This window comes from Marmota monax, unplaced genomic scaffold (genome assembly GCF_021218885.2).
Source record: "Marmota monax isolate L192 unplaced genomic scaffold, Marmota_monax_Labrador192_F-V1.1 WCK01_AAM20220418_F8-fsc00019, whole genome shotgun sequence".
In the NCBI taxonomy this organism is placed as follows: domain Eukaryota; kingdom Metazoa; phylum Chordata; class Mammalia; order Rodentia; family Sciuridae; genus Marmota; species Marmota monax.
In genome coordinates, this window is record NW_026695242.1 from 7,535,596 (window position 1) to 7,550,030 (window position 14,435).

General features: G+C 57.2%; 1 protein-coding gene across 1 annotated transcript in view; it reads right to left on the reverse strand.

Annotated features, from left to right (window-relative positions):
• Slc29a3 (solute carrier family 29 member 3) overlaps window positions 1-13,631 on the reverse strand; it is a 34,081-nt gene extending 20,450 nt beyond the window's left edge. Inside the window, exons 1-2 of the mRNA XM_046419885.2 lie at window positions 13,543-13,631; window positions 10,121-10,413 (exon numbers count right to left, since the gene is read on the reverse strand). Of these exons, the coding sequence (XP_046275841.1) occupies window positions 10,121-10,413; window position 13,543 (294 nt within the window). The 5' untranslated portion in view covers window positions 13,544-13,631. The remainder of the gene's footprint in view (window positions 1-10,120; window positions 10,414-13,542) is intronic.
• Between the last annotated feature and the right edge of the window lie 804 nt (window positions 13,632-14,435).

Here is a 14,435-nt window from a genome sequence, read left to right on the forward strand (position 1 = left end):
CCCGGCCCCTGTAGGGGGACCTGAGTAGGGAAACAAAATCCTGCAGAACATTCAGGAAGGCAGCTTGCTCCAGGCCTGCACAGACCCCTCCAGGGGCTCTCCCCAGGACCTGTGAGGGAGCAGGGAGCTGGAACGGCCCCTGGCCAGCAGCGGGTGCACTTCAGGGGCACACACCTGGAGAGTGCTGTGGGTTGGCGTCTGATGCGGGAGGGCAGGGGCCGGGGAGGACATCAGCAGTGCCACTCTACCAATGCAAGAACCACTCGCCCTGTCCCGAGGCTGCCTGCTTCATGGTTGCACAAGCCCAGACTCCATCACAGGGACCGCAGTGTGTCACCTGTTTGCCCTAGTGGCCTAGTCAGGCATCCTGCCTCTCCAGCAATAAGCAGGGGCCAGCCCCAGGGACCCGAGGTCCATCAGGGCAAGTCACACTGAGCTCGGTGTGGGTGGCATCTATCCTTTGCCCCAGCCAGGATGGCCTGCCTGAGCCGGGGCCTGATGCCTCTCCCCTCTGCCTGGACAGGGTGAGGCGAAGTGTGAGCCATCTCCTCCCGAACCTGCTTCCCATCCCCCAGGGCATTTCCACAGGCCTGTGGATCTGACAGAGTTAAAGATAAACATTTCAACAAAGCAGGGAAAAGGCCCCACTCCGCCTCTATCAGCTACTAGGAATGGAGGACGCGGTCAGTGCTCAGCAGACACCGCATTAGAGAGGATGGTATGGCTGGGGACGTGACTCAGTGGTGGGGCACTTGCCTGGCACCCATGACATCTAGATTCTACTCCCAGCACTGGAAAAAAAAGAGTTGGGGGGGCGGAGAGGACAGTGTGTTTGGGCCACCCTGGGCACAAGTCCCCACTTCCCTCCCGACTGTGCAAGACCCTGCAGATGCCCCCAGGGTGGGGTTGGGGCTCAAAACCCAGACTGCAGACAGACCGTGGCTGGGATGCCAGGTGTCTGCAGCCCTCTGACTGGCAAGTGGGGACGAGCCACTGCTGGCCAGGACACGGGGCACCCAGCTCACATGCAATGGTGATAAGCAAGTCACTGTCATCTGCTGCGCTCTGGCCCAGTGAGGGAACACCAGGAGAGCCAGAGACGCTCTTCAAATGCAATTTAGAAACCCGGCCGAGCCAGCGTCCAGATGTGCAGCCCGTTTTCCGACAGGGAGCACTTCCTGGGCTCCGAGCTAAGCAGCTCTGCTGGGAGAATCTGACTCCAGGCTCAGAGTCCAGATTAAGAGGTTTCTCGGGGCAGGGGGCCCCCAAAATGAGCCCGTTCATGTCTGGCAAGCCCTGGTTAAGCCTCCCCTCCCCGGAATGCCATCCAGGCACTTTGAAATCAGTGTGGCAATTAGTCACGAGCTGCAGTGGACAGACCTGGGGCCAGGCCGCTTTGTGCAGCCCCCACAGCCGCCCAGGGCAGCAGGGGCAGCTGGGCTCCTGCGGGCGAGAGAAAGCGATTCCAGCCCAGGGTGGTGGCTCAAGGCAGCCGAGCGTTACCTGGATCACAGGAGCATGAAATTAGCAGCAGCGCGCAGGCTGGCGAGAATAGCCTGCGTCGCCGAGTTGCCACCTTCGGACAGCTGAATCCTGCAGCCTGCAACGTGCAGGGGAGGCGCCCTCGCCCAGGGCACCGCAGGAACCACCCTGGGGAGGCTGAAAGGTGAGCTCCTTATAGGAGAGGTGCTGGGTCCTTTGGGTGGGCTCCAAGGCCCTGTGTTTGGGGCATCCATCCGGGAAAGGAGGGGCATGCAGCTGAGGGCGTGGGAGGGGCAGGGAGGGAGGGAGGGAGGGGCAGCCCCTGCTCCAGGGGCCACAAGGAGCCCAGGTCCAGGGAGGCTGCATAGAGCGGCCAGGGCCCTGAGGGCAGAACAAAACTGGGGACAGAATCACAGGGAAGCCTGGAAAGACTCCGGCAGTGCAGACTGAGTCAAGGCTGCCACCCTGAGGACGGGAGCCCCCATTAGACATCTGCACAACATCAGCCCGTCCCTTGGTCTCTCAGGGCGTCTCCAGGCCTGAGCTTACTGGGGTCACTGAAATCTTTTCTCACCAGTGCAATGGCACATGCCTATAATTCCAGAGGCTTGGGAGGCTGAGGCAGAAGGACTGCAAGTTCGAGGTCAGGCTCAGTGACTGAGTGAGGCCCTAGACAACTTAGCAAGGCCCTGTCTCAAAAAGTAAAAAGGGCTGGGGACATGGCTCGGTGGTTAAGTGCCCTGGGTTCAATCCTTAATGGATATATTTACAATATCTTGTCCTCGTAGAGCTCAGAGGCGCTCCCCATCCTTTAGAACCCCTGCCAGAAGACCAGCCAGGTTCCTGAGGCCTCTGGAAGGAGCTCCCTGCTTCCCTGTGGGTGATGTGTTCTGAGGGCACCTTCTCTTCTCTGTGAGGTCCTCTCTCCAGCCTCGGGGGACAGAGACCGCGGACAGCACCGGCTCTCACCTCTCACCTGCACTCTCCCTCACTGCTGCGTGCTCCTCCCTGTCCGCCAGGAGGCGCTCTCGAGGCCTCCCTTTGGTCAAAAAGAAAGGCAGCTGGACTCTGCTGCATCGGGCCTCCAGCCCACCCACTCATGCTGGTCTCCTTCCTCTCGCTCTGATACCGCCTGCCGCTCACCCATGCTGGGATGTGCTCCCCACATCCGGGTCCACCCAGAACCTCGGGGTGCGACCTGATTTGGAAACAAGGTCTTTGCAGATATGGTGGAGGTGAGGTCATCACGGAGGAGGTGAGCCCTATGTCCAGTGTTGGTGGAAGGGGGGGCACACAGACGACTGAGGGGGGGAAGGACGCAGAGGCTAGCGTGAGGCTGCCACAGGAGCCCGAGGCTAGAAGCAGCAGGGCCTGTCCAGCCTCCCGGGTTGTGCCACTTCGCGGTGGCAGCCCCAGGAAGTCCTAGGGCTTCCCCACAGCATCCACTCCCAGGTGGAGTGACAGGGCCCAGGGAGGCCGGAGAGGAGGTTAAGGGGGGATCTTGGGTGGCAGGTTGAAGAGGAATTTTAGTGTCCAAAGGTAGCAGGAGCATTGGAAGGTTCCAGCATGTCCAACAGGTACAATCAGTGCTGAGCACAAGGGAGTCACCTGGTGGAATGACAGGAAGGACGGGGCAGGAGAAGTTGTCACAGGGCTGCTCAGTTCTCCATTGGTTCATTCTCTCAGTGAACGAGCCGAGTGTGCTCAAGCCACCACGGGGGTGAGCCTGACACTGCATAGGGAGAGAAGGTGTCGAGGGGACCGAGGCTGGGCCTGGACAGGACTGCCCAGAGTTCCCAGTGGTCAAGGGAATTTGGATTGGGGATTTTATTCTAAGTGGGAAGCTGCCGCAGGATTCTAACTTCTTCCCCACAGTGTTCGCTGAGGCCCTCCCGGCTCTGCTGTCCCCAGCACTCTTTACATATCCAATGGTTCCATGCTCCCCTTCCAGGGAAGACTCATGTTCCAGATGAAAAAACCAAAGCTCAGAGAGGTCAGGCAACTCGCCCAAAGCTACACAGCTCAAACCCAGCCCTCTGTCCCCTGGGCTGTCAGGTGACCTGCAAGGCCTCTCCATTTATGTCTTCAGCTCATTTCTACAGTGCCACAGAGAACTGATGGGAGATTCCACCAGGGAGGCAGTATGGTCAGAGAGGCTGAGGCTGAGGCTGGCCTTGGAGGGAGAGAGGGATTTGAGACTTTTTTGAGGTTCAAGCGACAGGACATTTTGATGGACTGAATGTGGGGGTAGAGGGACCAAGGGAATAAGGGATAACCCCAAAGATCCAGGCTTGATGGACGTGGGCAGGGTGTGCTGTGGCCTGGACAGGGAGGTGAAGTTCATGCTGGGCACGACCCCAGACCCACATCATGCCCCCATCCCTCTCCTTCGCCTCCAGCCCAGCACCCACCCAGGACAGGCCCTCACCAGCGCCTGGATGAATTCACCCTCCTGCACACACCGGCTGAGCTCACTGGATATTCTACGCACTGAGATCAGGCTTAGTTCCTGCCTTGTGGAACCTCAGATCCAGTCCAGGGAACCGTTGGCAAAGGCGTGAAGAGAATTAATGGAAGATAGGTCAGTAGCATCTCTGCAAATGACCAAGGTTCACCAGCGTGGGGGCGAGTAACCAGTCCAGAGGTGGGCAAAGGCCTGTCCCTGGGCCGAATCTGGTCACCACCTTTTTTGTAAATACTGGGACTCGGTCACCATGGTTGGGCCACGTACTGTCAAGGGATGAACTGAGCAGCTGCCAGAGTGTGGCCTCCAAATCCTAGAACATTTGCCCTCTGCCCCCGGTAGACCAGAGCTGCTGGTCCCAGTCTAGTCTAAACTAGAGGGGAGACTGCAGGCCCTGGTCATCAGCGAGTTTGAAAGGTTGGCAGAAAAAAATGCCAGCTCTCCAGAGTCCCAGGGCCGTCCCACCACGCAGGGGAGGAGGGAAACAGTAGCATTTCCATCAACCCTGCACCCCCTCTGCTGTCAAAGCCACCCCAACAAGGGACGAGTGGCTTCTCTGATTTTCATGCTCCTGTTCCCTCTGTGCCCTCAGAGGGGCAGAGGAAGGGCTCAGAGACAGACAGAGGGAAGGGCCAGAGACACCAGGACCCTGGGAAGTCCACAGGGTGACCCTGAGCTCCTGCACGATGCCTGACTCGAGGCTCCCTGACTGCTGACACCCGATGGCCCGTCCTTCCTCTTATGTAGCCTGATCTCTGGCACATGACCGGGGAAAGAAGGAAGCAGGCCATCTAGGACACTCCCCACCTACGGCCCACGTAGCCCACATCAGTCTCCGCCTGCCATGTGGTGGTGGTCAGGAAGTGGTCTGGGTGCTCCAGCTGTCCTCCACAGGAGGACACCCAGGAGGACCACCAGGAGGAGGCCCTGGGCTGGCTCCAGCAGGCACTTCCTCCTCCTCCTGCACACGGTTTCCACTATAGACAGACAATTTCTGTCTGTCTCATGGGCCCAAACCACAGGCTGCCACAGGCCTCAGACATGTGTGCCTCCACACACGCACATGGAGAGGACTGGCAGGAGTCCAGCAGAGCCCCTGGGCACCCACCGTCCCCGCAGACCCTTCGCAGACCGTGGCTGTTCTCAGTGAAGAGGCCGCGGCTTCTCCTAGAGACCCTCCTCTGGGTCCTGCTCTCCGGGTGCTTGTGATGATCAATCACCTTAAGAAGACCCTGGAGCTCAGGGCCCAGGCCCGCTCCTAACGTGTGCAGGAAATCGCCTCTGGATTCTAGGGAGGTGTGCGGGAAGAAAGAAAATCGAAGGCACAGACCGAGCGATCGATGGCCCTGAGGGTCTGGGAACGGGGTGCAGGAGGGGAGGGGGCGAGATCAGGAGTGGGGAAAATAAAGAGAATCAGGGCCGGCGAGGCCCCGAGAGCCAGGACCCACAGGCTGAGGCCAGGCCGGATCCCTGCCTCTGCAGGACGTGGCGAGGGCTAAAAACAAAGACAAGGCTGTCCTAGGTGTTTTACTGAGACTGTCACGTTGGCTGGACTGCAGTTAGAGTCCGAGAGTGGACAGGGGAATGAAAAATGACTCGCTTTTCGATCTAATTTAAAAAAAAATGGTCTAGAGCAGCCCCTGACTGGGCGGCTGGCGGGGAGGGGGTGCTGCCCTCTGCACGTGGCTCACCCATACCTTGTGGCAGGAGCCTGGAACCCCCACCCCACTTCTCCAACTGTCCCCACCATCTCCTGCCATCTCCTTGACGGGGCTCAGGCAAAACCCCGCCTTACTGCATTTTGATGGGGGAGGGGATATTTCACCCAGCACCAATCTTTGGAATTCAGCTCTTAAAAAATAGATGGCCAGCCAGGCCTAGTGCTGCCCACCAGGAATCCCAGCCACTCAGGGGGCTGAGAAGGGAAGATCACAAGCTCCAGTCCAGCCTGGGTAAGTTAGGGAGGCCCTGTCTCAAAATAAAATAAAAAGAGCTGGGGACATAGCTCTGGGGTAGAGCACGTCTGGGTTCAATCCCCAGAACCACAAAAAAAAAAAAGGTGGGGGGCGTCACTGAGACCCGCCTTGCTGGGGTAACAAGAGGAAATCTGTGCCGCCCCACTGCCGGCACAGTGGGCTCCCAAAATGGAGGCTGCGGCAGCTTGCCCCACGCCCGCTTTCCATGCCAACTCTTCCTCGGTTATGCCCTAAGTTTTTGGCCCTGGGCCAACAGGGCTTCGCTGGGTTTATTTGTGGGTCTCATTCCAGAGAAAGAGAGGAGAGACGGGCATGCAGCAGGCTGTCTAAACCATGCCCAAACTGCTGCAGGCAGAAGATGGGAGCCTGGCACGGGAGGTGACCTTGAAAGTGACATCACTGGAGTGGGGGTTTCTGTTCAAACAATCCTACGGGGTCAAACTCCCCAGCAAGTGCTATCTATTCCAGCAAAATATTTAAAGTATCTCCACCCTAAAAAAATCCCAACCATGGAGACCCTCAGCTGATGGAGCTGCAGGTGGCAGGCAGAGACGGATTTGTCCAACTCCCCCGTCCCTTTCCCACAAACTGGCCCTCAAGATGCCAGGCAGACCGGCCGCCTCTTGCAGGGAATTGGGAAGAGGAGGGGCAGCACGGGGGAGGCGGTGGCAGGAATGAGGAATGAGGAAAAGAAAAATAGCCCAGAAAACGCAGAGACACCCCAGCACGCCTGTTCCCAGCACCGGCCCATGAATCGAGGGGTGACAGGTCTCTCATCTCCGATGCCAAGAGCCAGGAGCTCCGGGCAGCCACAGGTACTACATCCGCACCTGCCAGCACTTGGAAAGGGCAATAAAGCTTTGAGCGGGGCTGGAATGCTAAGTGCCTGCAGCTGGGAAGGGACGGCCTGGGAGGGCCTCTCCGCCAAGAGCCAGCACCGTTCCCAGAGACCCTGCACTTGCTCTCCCTCCCTCAGCAGCCTGCACCCGGGGGCGGGGACCTGCTGGAAGAAGCCCGGTGGGCAGCAGCATCTACTGAGGCCAGTGGACGGCCGGGACGCAGGAGCCCCTAGTGAATAAGAGAGGACCATAAAGCATCCGGCTAAGGCAGAGCCCATGGGGACACACCAGGGCCACAGGCAGCTCGGAAGAGCTGCTCCAGGCCCCCGGGGATTTGCACTGATCATGTTTGTACAGCACCTGGGATAGTGGACCAGGCCTGTCCCAACACCCAGGAATGGGCTTACCCACACCCACCCAGGATATGGTTCTTTTTTAAAAAAAATACAGGGATTGAACCCAGGGGTACTTAACCTCTGAGCCACATCCCCAGCCCTTTTTTGTATTTTATTGAGAGGCAGGGTCTCACTGAGTTGCTTAGGGCCTCACTGAGTTGTTGAGGCTGGCTTTGAACCTGTGATCCTCCTGCCTCAGACTCCCCAAGCCACTAAGATTACAGGCGTGTGCCACCACACCCAACAACATGGTGCTTTTATACACCAGGAAAACAAGGTGTCACAGAGGCTGACTCAGACCCAGAGCCAACAACTAGCCAGGGCTTCTCAAAAGCCACTGCACCTGCCAGTCACCTTCACAGGAGCTACAGGTGGCAAGTCTTGGTTCTTGGAACCCAGTTGATCCTGACTCTGGGTCTCGGTGGGGCTGGAGGCTGCCCTACCCACAAGCCCCCAGGGCTGCTGGTCTCAGGACCACAGGAGGCTGTGCACCACCCACTCCCTGGCAGGGGCTCTTCAGCTGCACAAACAGGCTCAGACCCCAGGTGAATTCTTAGGTTCACAGAAGAGGCCCCCAGGAAGTCAAAGCTATTGGGGGGTGGCAATCAGACAGGAGAGTAAACTAGAAAATACCAAAGTCTGCACCACAGCTGAGACTCACTCCAGCAGGATTCCTGGGCTGGGCTTGATGGGTATTTTGCAAAATGCTCCCTGGTGATCCAGGTGTGTAGCAGCTGGGCTCAGGCCTTGAAAGGCGGAAAGAGATGCCCTTCCCATGTGTCCCGTTCATGCCCACACTGAGGAAGGTTCCAGGGGTTAGGTCAAGGGTAAGAAGGTGCCTTCAGAGAAGGAGCAGTGAGCTACCTCCTGTGCCAGCTAAGGGGTAGGGCTGGCCCTGTGGCTGGCTCTGCTGGTGTTCCCTCCTGTCCCTGAGGGATGCCCCGGAGGAGAGGCACAGGGCTCTGACAACACCCCACCCCATGCCTTCAGGGCCCGCTTCGCTTCTCCACCCACGTGTGTTTGAGCGAGCATCCTCTACCCTTGAAGTCCCACTTAGTCATCTTCCATCCACTGACCCCTCTCTCTGTTCCTGGCTATAAATACACCTGTCCTTGTCAGAGTCGAGTCCCAGTTCTCTCCCTATTGCAAGAGTCTTAAACAAAGTTGGCCTTGCTGTTTTAGCAAGTGTCAGTCATTTTTTTTCTTTAACACTCCTCCCCTGCCGGTCTCTCCCCCCAGAAAACCCACAGGCACAATGTGCAGCCCTGCGTTGGGAGGGAGGAGCTTAGTGCCACTGTCAATCAAACAATTCAGATTTCTCACCTTGAGCCCCCAGGCCTGGGTAGTGGTCTGAGCCACAGGGCCCCTGCCGCAAACCCTGTACAGCCAGACCTGATGCCCCGTGGCTCCTCACATCCATGAACTTCCTCTTGGTCTGCCTTGGCCCAGCCGTTTCTTCCATCTGCAGTCTCCTCCCCCATTCTTCAAATCCACCCTGATCACAGAGATCTCTACCTTGTGCCCCAGACTCCTTGTCCCCAAGGGTTCCTATCTCCTGTGCTGTGGTGTAGACATAGCCCTCCTTGTCTTTATGCACACTGCATTGGCCAGAACTAGTCACGTGACCATGCCTGCTGCAATGGAAACTGGGAAATGTAGTTTTTTTGATGCTGTGCTAGACCAAGGGCCTCAAGCACACTAGGCATGTGCTTTACACTGATCTGCACCCCGCCCACCCTGAAATGCAGTGTCCCCCAAGGCCACGGTGTTGAAATGTAATCCCCAGTGTGAGGCATCAAGAGGGTGGAAACTTAATATGATATTTAGAGGGGAGACCTCTGGGAGATGAGCAGAGCAAGATAAGCATTAGGTGGACCCCATCACCATTTCTTGGGGTTTTTTAAAAAAGAGACGCGACTCACATGCACTCAAGCTCCCTGTCGCTTGCTGTGTGGTGCTGTGCCCCACCTCTGCCAAGAAAAGCCACAGGAGAGGCAGCCTCTCTACTCTGGACCTCCAGAGACACCAGCCCAAATAAACCTCCTTTCTTCATAACCCACCCAGTCTGTGGTACTGGGTTATTGGCACAGAAAATGGGCTATGAGACTCTGTCTTTGCTAACTACCAACCTCCCACTTTAGTGGACACATGGTTTTCTGGGATAAACCTACATTTGAAGATATTTCACAGCTGGGAGTGTAGCTCAGTGGTAGAACCTGTGCTTAGCATGAGCCAAGACCCGAAGTTCAATTCCCAGCACCAGAAAGACCAAACAAAATTAAAACTACATTTCCCAGCCTCCACTGCAATTAGTGTGATCATGTGACTGAGTTCAGACCAATGCAGTGTAAACAGAAGCAATGTAGTTATTTTCAGGAAGTGTTTTTACTAGCAGCATGCATTTCTTTCTTTCATCTTTGGTTTTCCTATTGATGTCATGACTGGAGCTCCATCAGCCATCTTGGACCATAGAGTCACCTTGGACATGAGTGCTACACATGGTCAAACAACTGGGTTCCTGACACCACAGAACATCACACAAGCCTTAGGCCGCACCCCAACCCCTGACTTCAATATGAGAGAAAAATGACCTTCCATCTTGTTTGATCCACTTCTCTTTGGCGAGACTCTATATCTTACAGCTGAACCTAATGCTATTCAATGCACACCTTCAGACTCCCAGAGCCACGGGCTTTGGATTGCTGGGTTACCAGCCTGCACTGGACAGAAGCATCACTGCCCTCTCCTCGCAAGCTAAATAGGAAGCAAACTGAACCCTGGAGCTGGGTCTTATCCACCTCCATCTTCCCGGCCACACGAAGCCTGACGCGCCTTGCAAACCAGGTCAGCGCTGAGTGGAGCTCTGTCCACGCGGCTCCCACCCCCTCCTCTGCTCACCAGCCCGTGGCAGGCCTCTGCAGGCCTCCCTGGCACGGCACGGCGCCCCGGGCACAGCGCCCTTACCATGATGTCGGTGTCCTCAGGGCTGTTCCCTGTGGCTGGGCTGGAGCAGTTGCGCAACTTGAAGGCCCAGTACTCCTTGGCAGTGACAAAGAAGTTCCATGGCAGCAGACTGCCGATGCCCAGGCAGAAGAAGATAACGTAGGCGCCGTTAAAGCGGTCCTGGGGCCTCGGCAGCCCGGGGCCTGGGCAGTCCAGTCCGGGCAGCGCCTCTGGGTCAGCTCCGAGCGAGCCGCTCACGGGTGTGTAGGTGGAGTTGGAGCTGTGCAACACGGCGTCCTCCGAGCCAAGGGCCACTGTCAGGCAGGGAAAGGCACAGGGTAAGTGAGTGGACGCTGAGGCCGGGCACAGGTGGGCTTGCCTTCCTACAAACCAATTACATCCCCCGCCAGGGCTCTCAGGCCGCCAGAGCTCGGTGGGAGAGCTTCATGTTAAAGGACCAGGAAGAAGAAAGTCAGACTAGGAGAAGGACAGGATGTCAGAACTCTAAATGACCTCACAGGTCACCCTGACCACACAAGAGGATACCGGCAATAGGCAGGGCCAAACACTGTGAGTGGGGCCCGTGACAAGAACGCTGGACAGGCAACCTGGGGTCATGGCAGCATCAAAATAGGAATCGGAATTGGGGCCCTGGATGGACAAAGAATGTTCTCTAAACTCTTCAATTTTATGCCCAAACAGTAAGGAGCAGGAGAGCATGTGGGGTATGCTATTTGTGTAGAAAGGTGTGTGTAAAAAAATGCACACCTATGCATTTGTGCATGCGCAGGATGTCGCTGGAAGGACGCCAATGAAATCCCTGACAGTGGCTGTCTCTGAGGGAGACGGACAGGAAGGAGGGCTTCACTGTTAATTTTTTTTGTTTCTTCTGAATTTTAAACTATGTGGCTTCTTTAACTGTTTAAAAATATAGATAAAAATAAAGTCATCTGAGCCAGGTGCGGTGGCTCACGCCTGTAATCCCAGTGGCTCTGGAGGCTGAGGCAGGAGGAACGTGAGTTCAAAGCCAGCCTCGGCAACTTAGTGAGTCCCTAAGCCACTTGGAGGGACCCTGTCTCTAAATAAAATATATAAAAGGGCTGGGGAGGTGGCTCAGTGGTCAGGTGCCCTTGGGTTCAATCCCTGGTACAAAATAAATTAGTTAATAAAGTTATCTGAATTAAATAATATATATATTTTTAAAATCCATGCTGATCCAGAGACTTGTGTAACCCAATAGCCCACTCCTCATTTCATTTGTGGGGACAGAGGCCCAAAGCCCAGGTCACAGACTAGGTAAATGGCTGGGCAGAGGTTTCCAGCTCGTGCCTGGGGTCCCAGCTCTGTCAACATATCCCGCCAGGAGACGGCCACTCCCAAGCTGTGGTAGCACCAAAGGCAATGAAGGTTCTAGGCTGCTGACAACCGCTGCCCGCAAGGCCTTGGGCACGCTGCCAGCCTCTGAGCCTTGACTGCCCCATGTGCAAAGCCAGGGAAGCCTTTTTTACAATGGCCATGAACTTGGACTGGCTGGCAACGGCCAGCATGGGGAAGCAGCTACTGAAGAGACGGCTGATCGTCCCTGGCATCCTGGGCTTGTCACCTGTCTGGCTGGCTGCAAGGTGGCATCCCACTTCCCTGCTCTAGCTGGCACCGAGGATGTGGTAGCAGCTTGAAAAATGGGAAATACATAACGCTGAGAATGGGACACTCAGTCTGGGGTCCCTCCCGCAGTAGCATCCTCTCCACCCTATAAACGAATAAATACATGTGACGCGGCTGGCAGAGGAAGCCGGCCTGACCCAGGAGCATCCAGGAAGCGTGGCACCTTGCTGCCCTGGCCGGATGGAAGCACCCCCAACACGGACTGGGAGCCTTGTCTGTATCCTGGGATAACCTCATGGCAGCCCAAGGAATGAGGCAGGGCCGACATTTTTTCTCCTTCTACAGATGGAAAAATGGAAGCCTTGAAGGCTCTTGCTTTTTCCTACTTTCAACAGAAAAAATTCCCAAGAGCTAAAATGAAGTCCTGTAACCACACATGCCAAGGTTCCGCCTAGCACTTGAGCTTGACAATAGCCGGACATGTTAGGTCCTACTCATTTCACAGATGAGGGGTCTGAGGCTCAGAAAGTTTCAGTAACTTGCCCAAGGTCACATAGCTACCAGATGGCAATAGTGAAGTCACATGCCAAACAGCCTGGAGCCCATGCCAGACTCCTGGGCTTCCCTGGGAGGGGATGTGAACCTGTGTCTGCTGGTTCCAAGTCCAAAGCCCCTTCCTGAAGGCCTTCCAGCCATGAAGCTGGGAGCAGAGGCAAAGGGAGTGAACAGCGTGGACACGGCATCAGTATCTGCTGAATGATGGGGCTGGGTGCAACCAGGACAGCGCCCCCTACTGGGCAGAATGTACCTTGGCGCAGGGTCGCTGAAAGCTGCCCAAAGTAGGCCCAGGACATCCAGTCAGCAAGTCTATTTGAATCTCCCTTGGTTGAGCAAGCCCCTCCCAGCCAGGGTATGCGTGTATGCACACATATGCTCACACTATCACACACTTGAAATTACTGCTAAAGAATGTGCAAAGTGGGCTGGGATGTGATAGAGCACTTGCCTAACATGGGCAAGGCCTGGGGTTCAATCCCCAGCAATGAAAAAAAAAAGTGATTCTAATCCATAGAAGTCAACCAGATGTTCTATCCAGAGGGGCAGGAACAGGGCCAAAGGCTAGGTCACTCAGGCCGTTCCCAGCTCATCGTCTGTTTGTCCAGGGCCATTCAGCCTTGACAGGGCCTCTGAAGGAGCCAGGAATTTTCCCGGGTCCTGGGCCAGAGCACTGGAGTGCGCAGACTCTTATTACCCTTTGTGAAAGCTAGTGGCTGCCCTCTGGATTTAAAAAGAAAGAAGGCAAGGAAATGACCAAGCTTCCCCGGGTCAGGCACCGGCCCTGCTCCTCCCTGGGAGAGTCTGGGTGAGGGGTAGCCCCGGCACCAAGCAGCAGCAACATGGGGGTGTGGGTGTCCTGCAGTATCAGCTTGGTTCCCGCCCTGGCTAAGTCAGTCTTGCCGGTGGGACTCGATTTCCTCGCTGGGGAACAGGTCAGGGGGCTGGGCAGCTAGTTGGGAAGCACAGCCCTGCGGCCCTGGGCACCCAGCCCCAGGCAGGCCCCCAGTTTGGAGCCACAGAGCCAGACACCTCTGGACCCTTGGGGTTGCCTGGCCCACACCCCGGCCCCGCACCCGGGCGGTGAGGCACAGGCACAGGGCGGAGGAGAGCGAGTCTGGGAGCAGAAGGTGGAAAGCCCGAGAGGAGAGCGGGGCGCGGAGCCCGGGAGCGAGGCGGGCGCGGGAGGTGAAGGCGAGAGAGCGCGAGCCCGGGGCGATCGGGGGCCAGAGGGCTCGTCCCAGGCCAGGCCCAGTCGCCGCCCGGCCTCGGCCCGCACTTACTGTCGCCGCCGCCGCCGCCGCCGCCGCCTCCCGGCTGCACGGCCACCGAGACTCGGGCTCCGCGGGCCGCAGGCCGGGCTCCTCCTTCCGCCCCGCCCGCCCGCCGGCGCCGGCGCTTCCCGGTTCGCTGACTCGCTCTTCAGCTTTAGTCCCCTCCCAGCGCTCCCTGCGCACCGCCCTCCTCCCCGGCGCCGGGCGGGGGCCAGCGCGCGCCCATTTCGCAGGTGCAGAAAGTGAGGCGTCCGGAGGCCAAGCACTGGTCACGCCCGCAGAGCCGGCCCACCGTCTCAGCCCTGCGCCGCGAGGACCCGGAAGGGCTCACCTCGCCCCCAGACTCCAGCAAAGAACCCCATCCTTCCCTGATCCCCCCACCTTTGGGCAGGCCCCATCCCCAGGCTGAACTTGGCCTCCCTGGTTTTCAGCAGACCCAGAGCTTGAAGCGCCGCTGGTGGCAGTCAGCAAGTCCCACCCTCACACCCTGACCCCTGCCCACTCCGTGTAATAGGGCGCCAGCGTGTGCGTCCCAAACTTACAGGCTGCACAAGTCAAATTGACCATTTTGAGGTCTTGGGAATTGCAACTCGGGAAACATATTCAGACAGCTCTAGGCGGTGTTCTAAAGAAGGCTGGGTAGGTGGGCGCTATCAAGAGCCACCAAGCCGGGCGTGGTGGCTCACGCCTGTGATCCCAGCGGCTCAGGAGGCTGGGACAGGAGGATAGAGAGTTCAAATCAACTTAAGCAAAAAGCAAGGCCTTCAGCAACTCAGCGAGACCCTGTCTCTAAACAAAATAAGGCTGGGGATGTGGCTCAGGGGTCGAGTGCCCCAGAGTCCTATCTCTGGTACCAAAAAAAAAAAAAAAAGCCAACAAGATTGGATTTTTAGGGGGGCTGC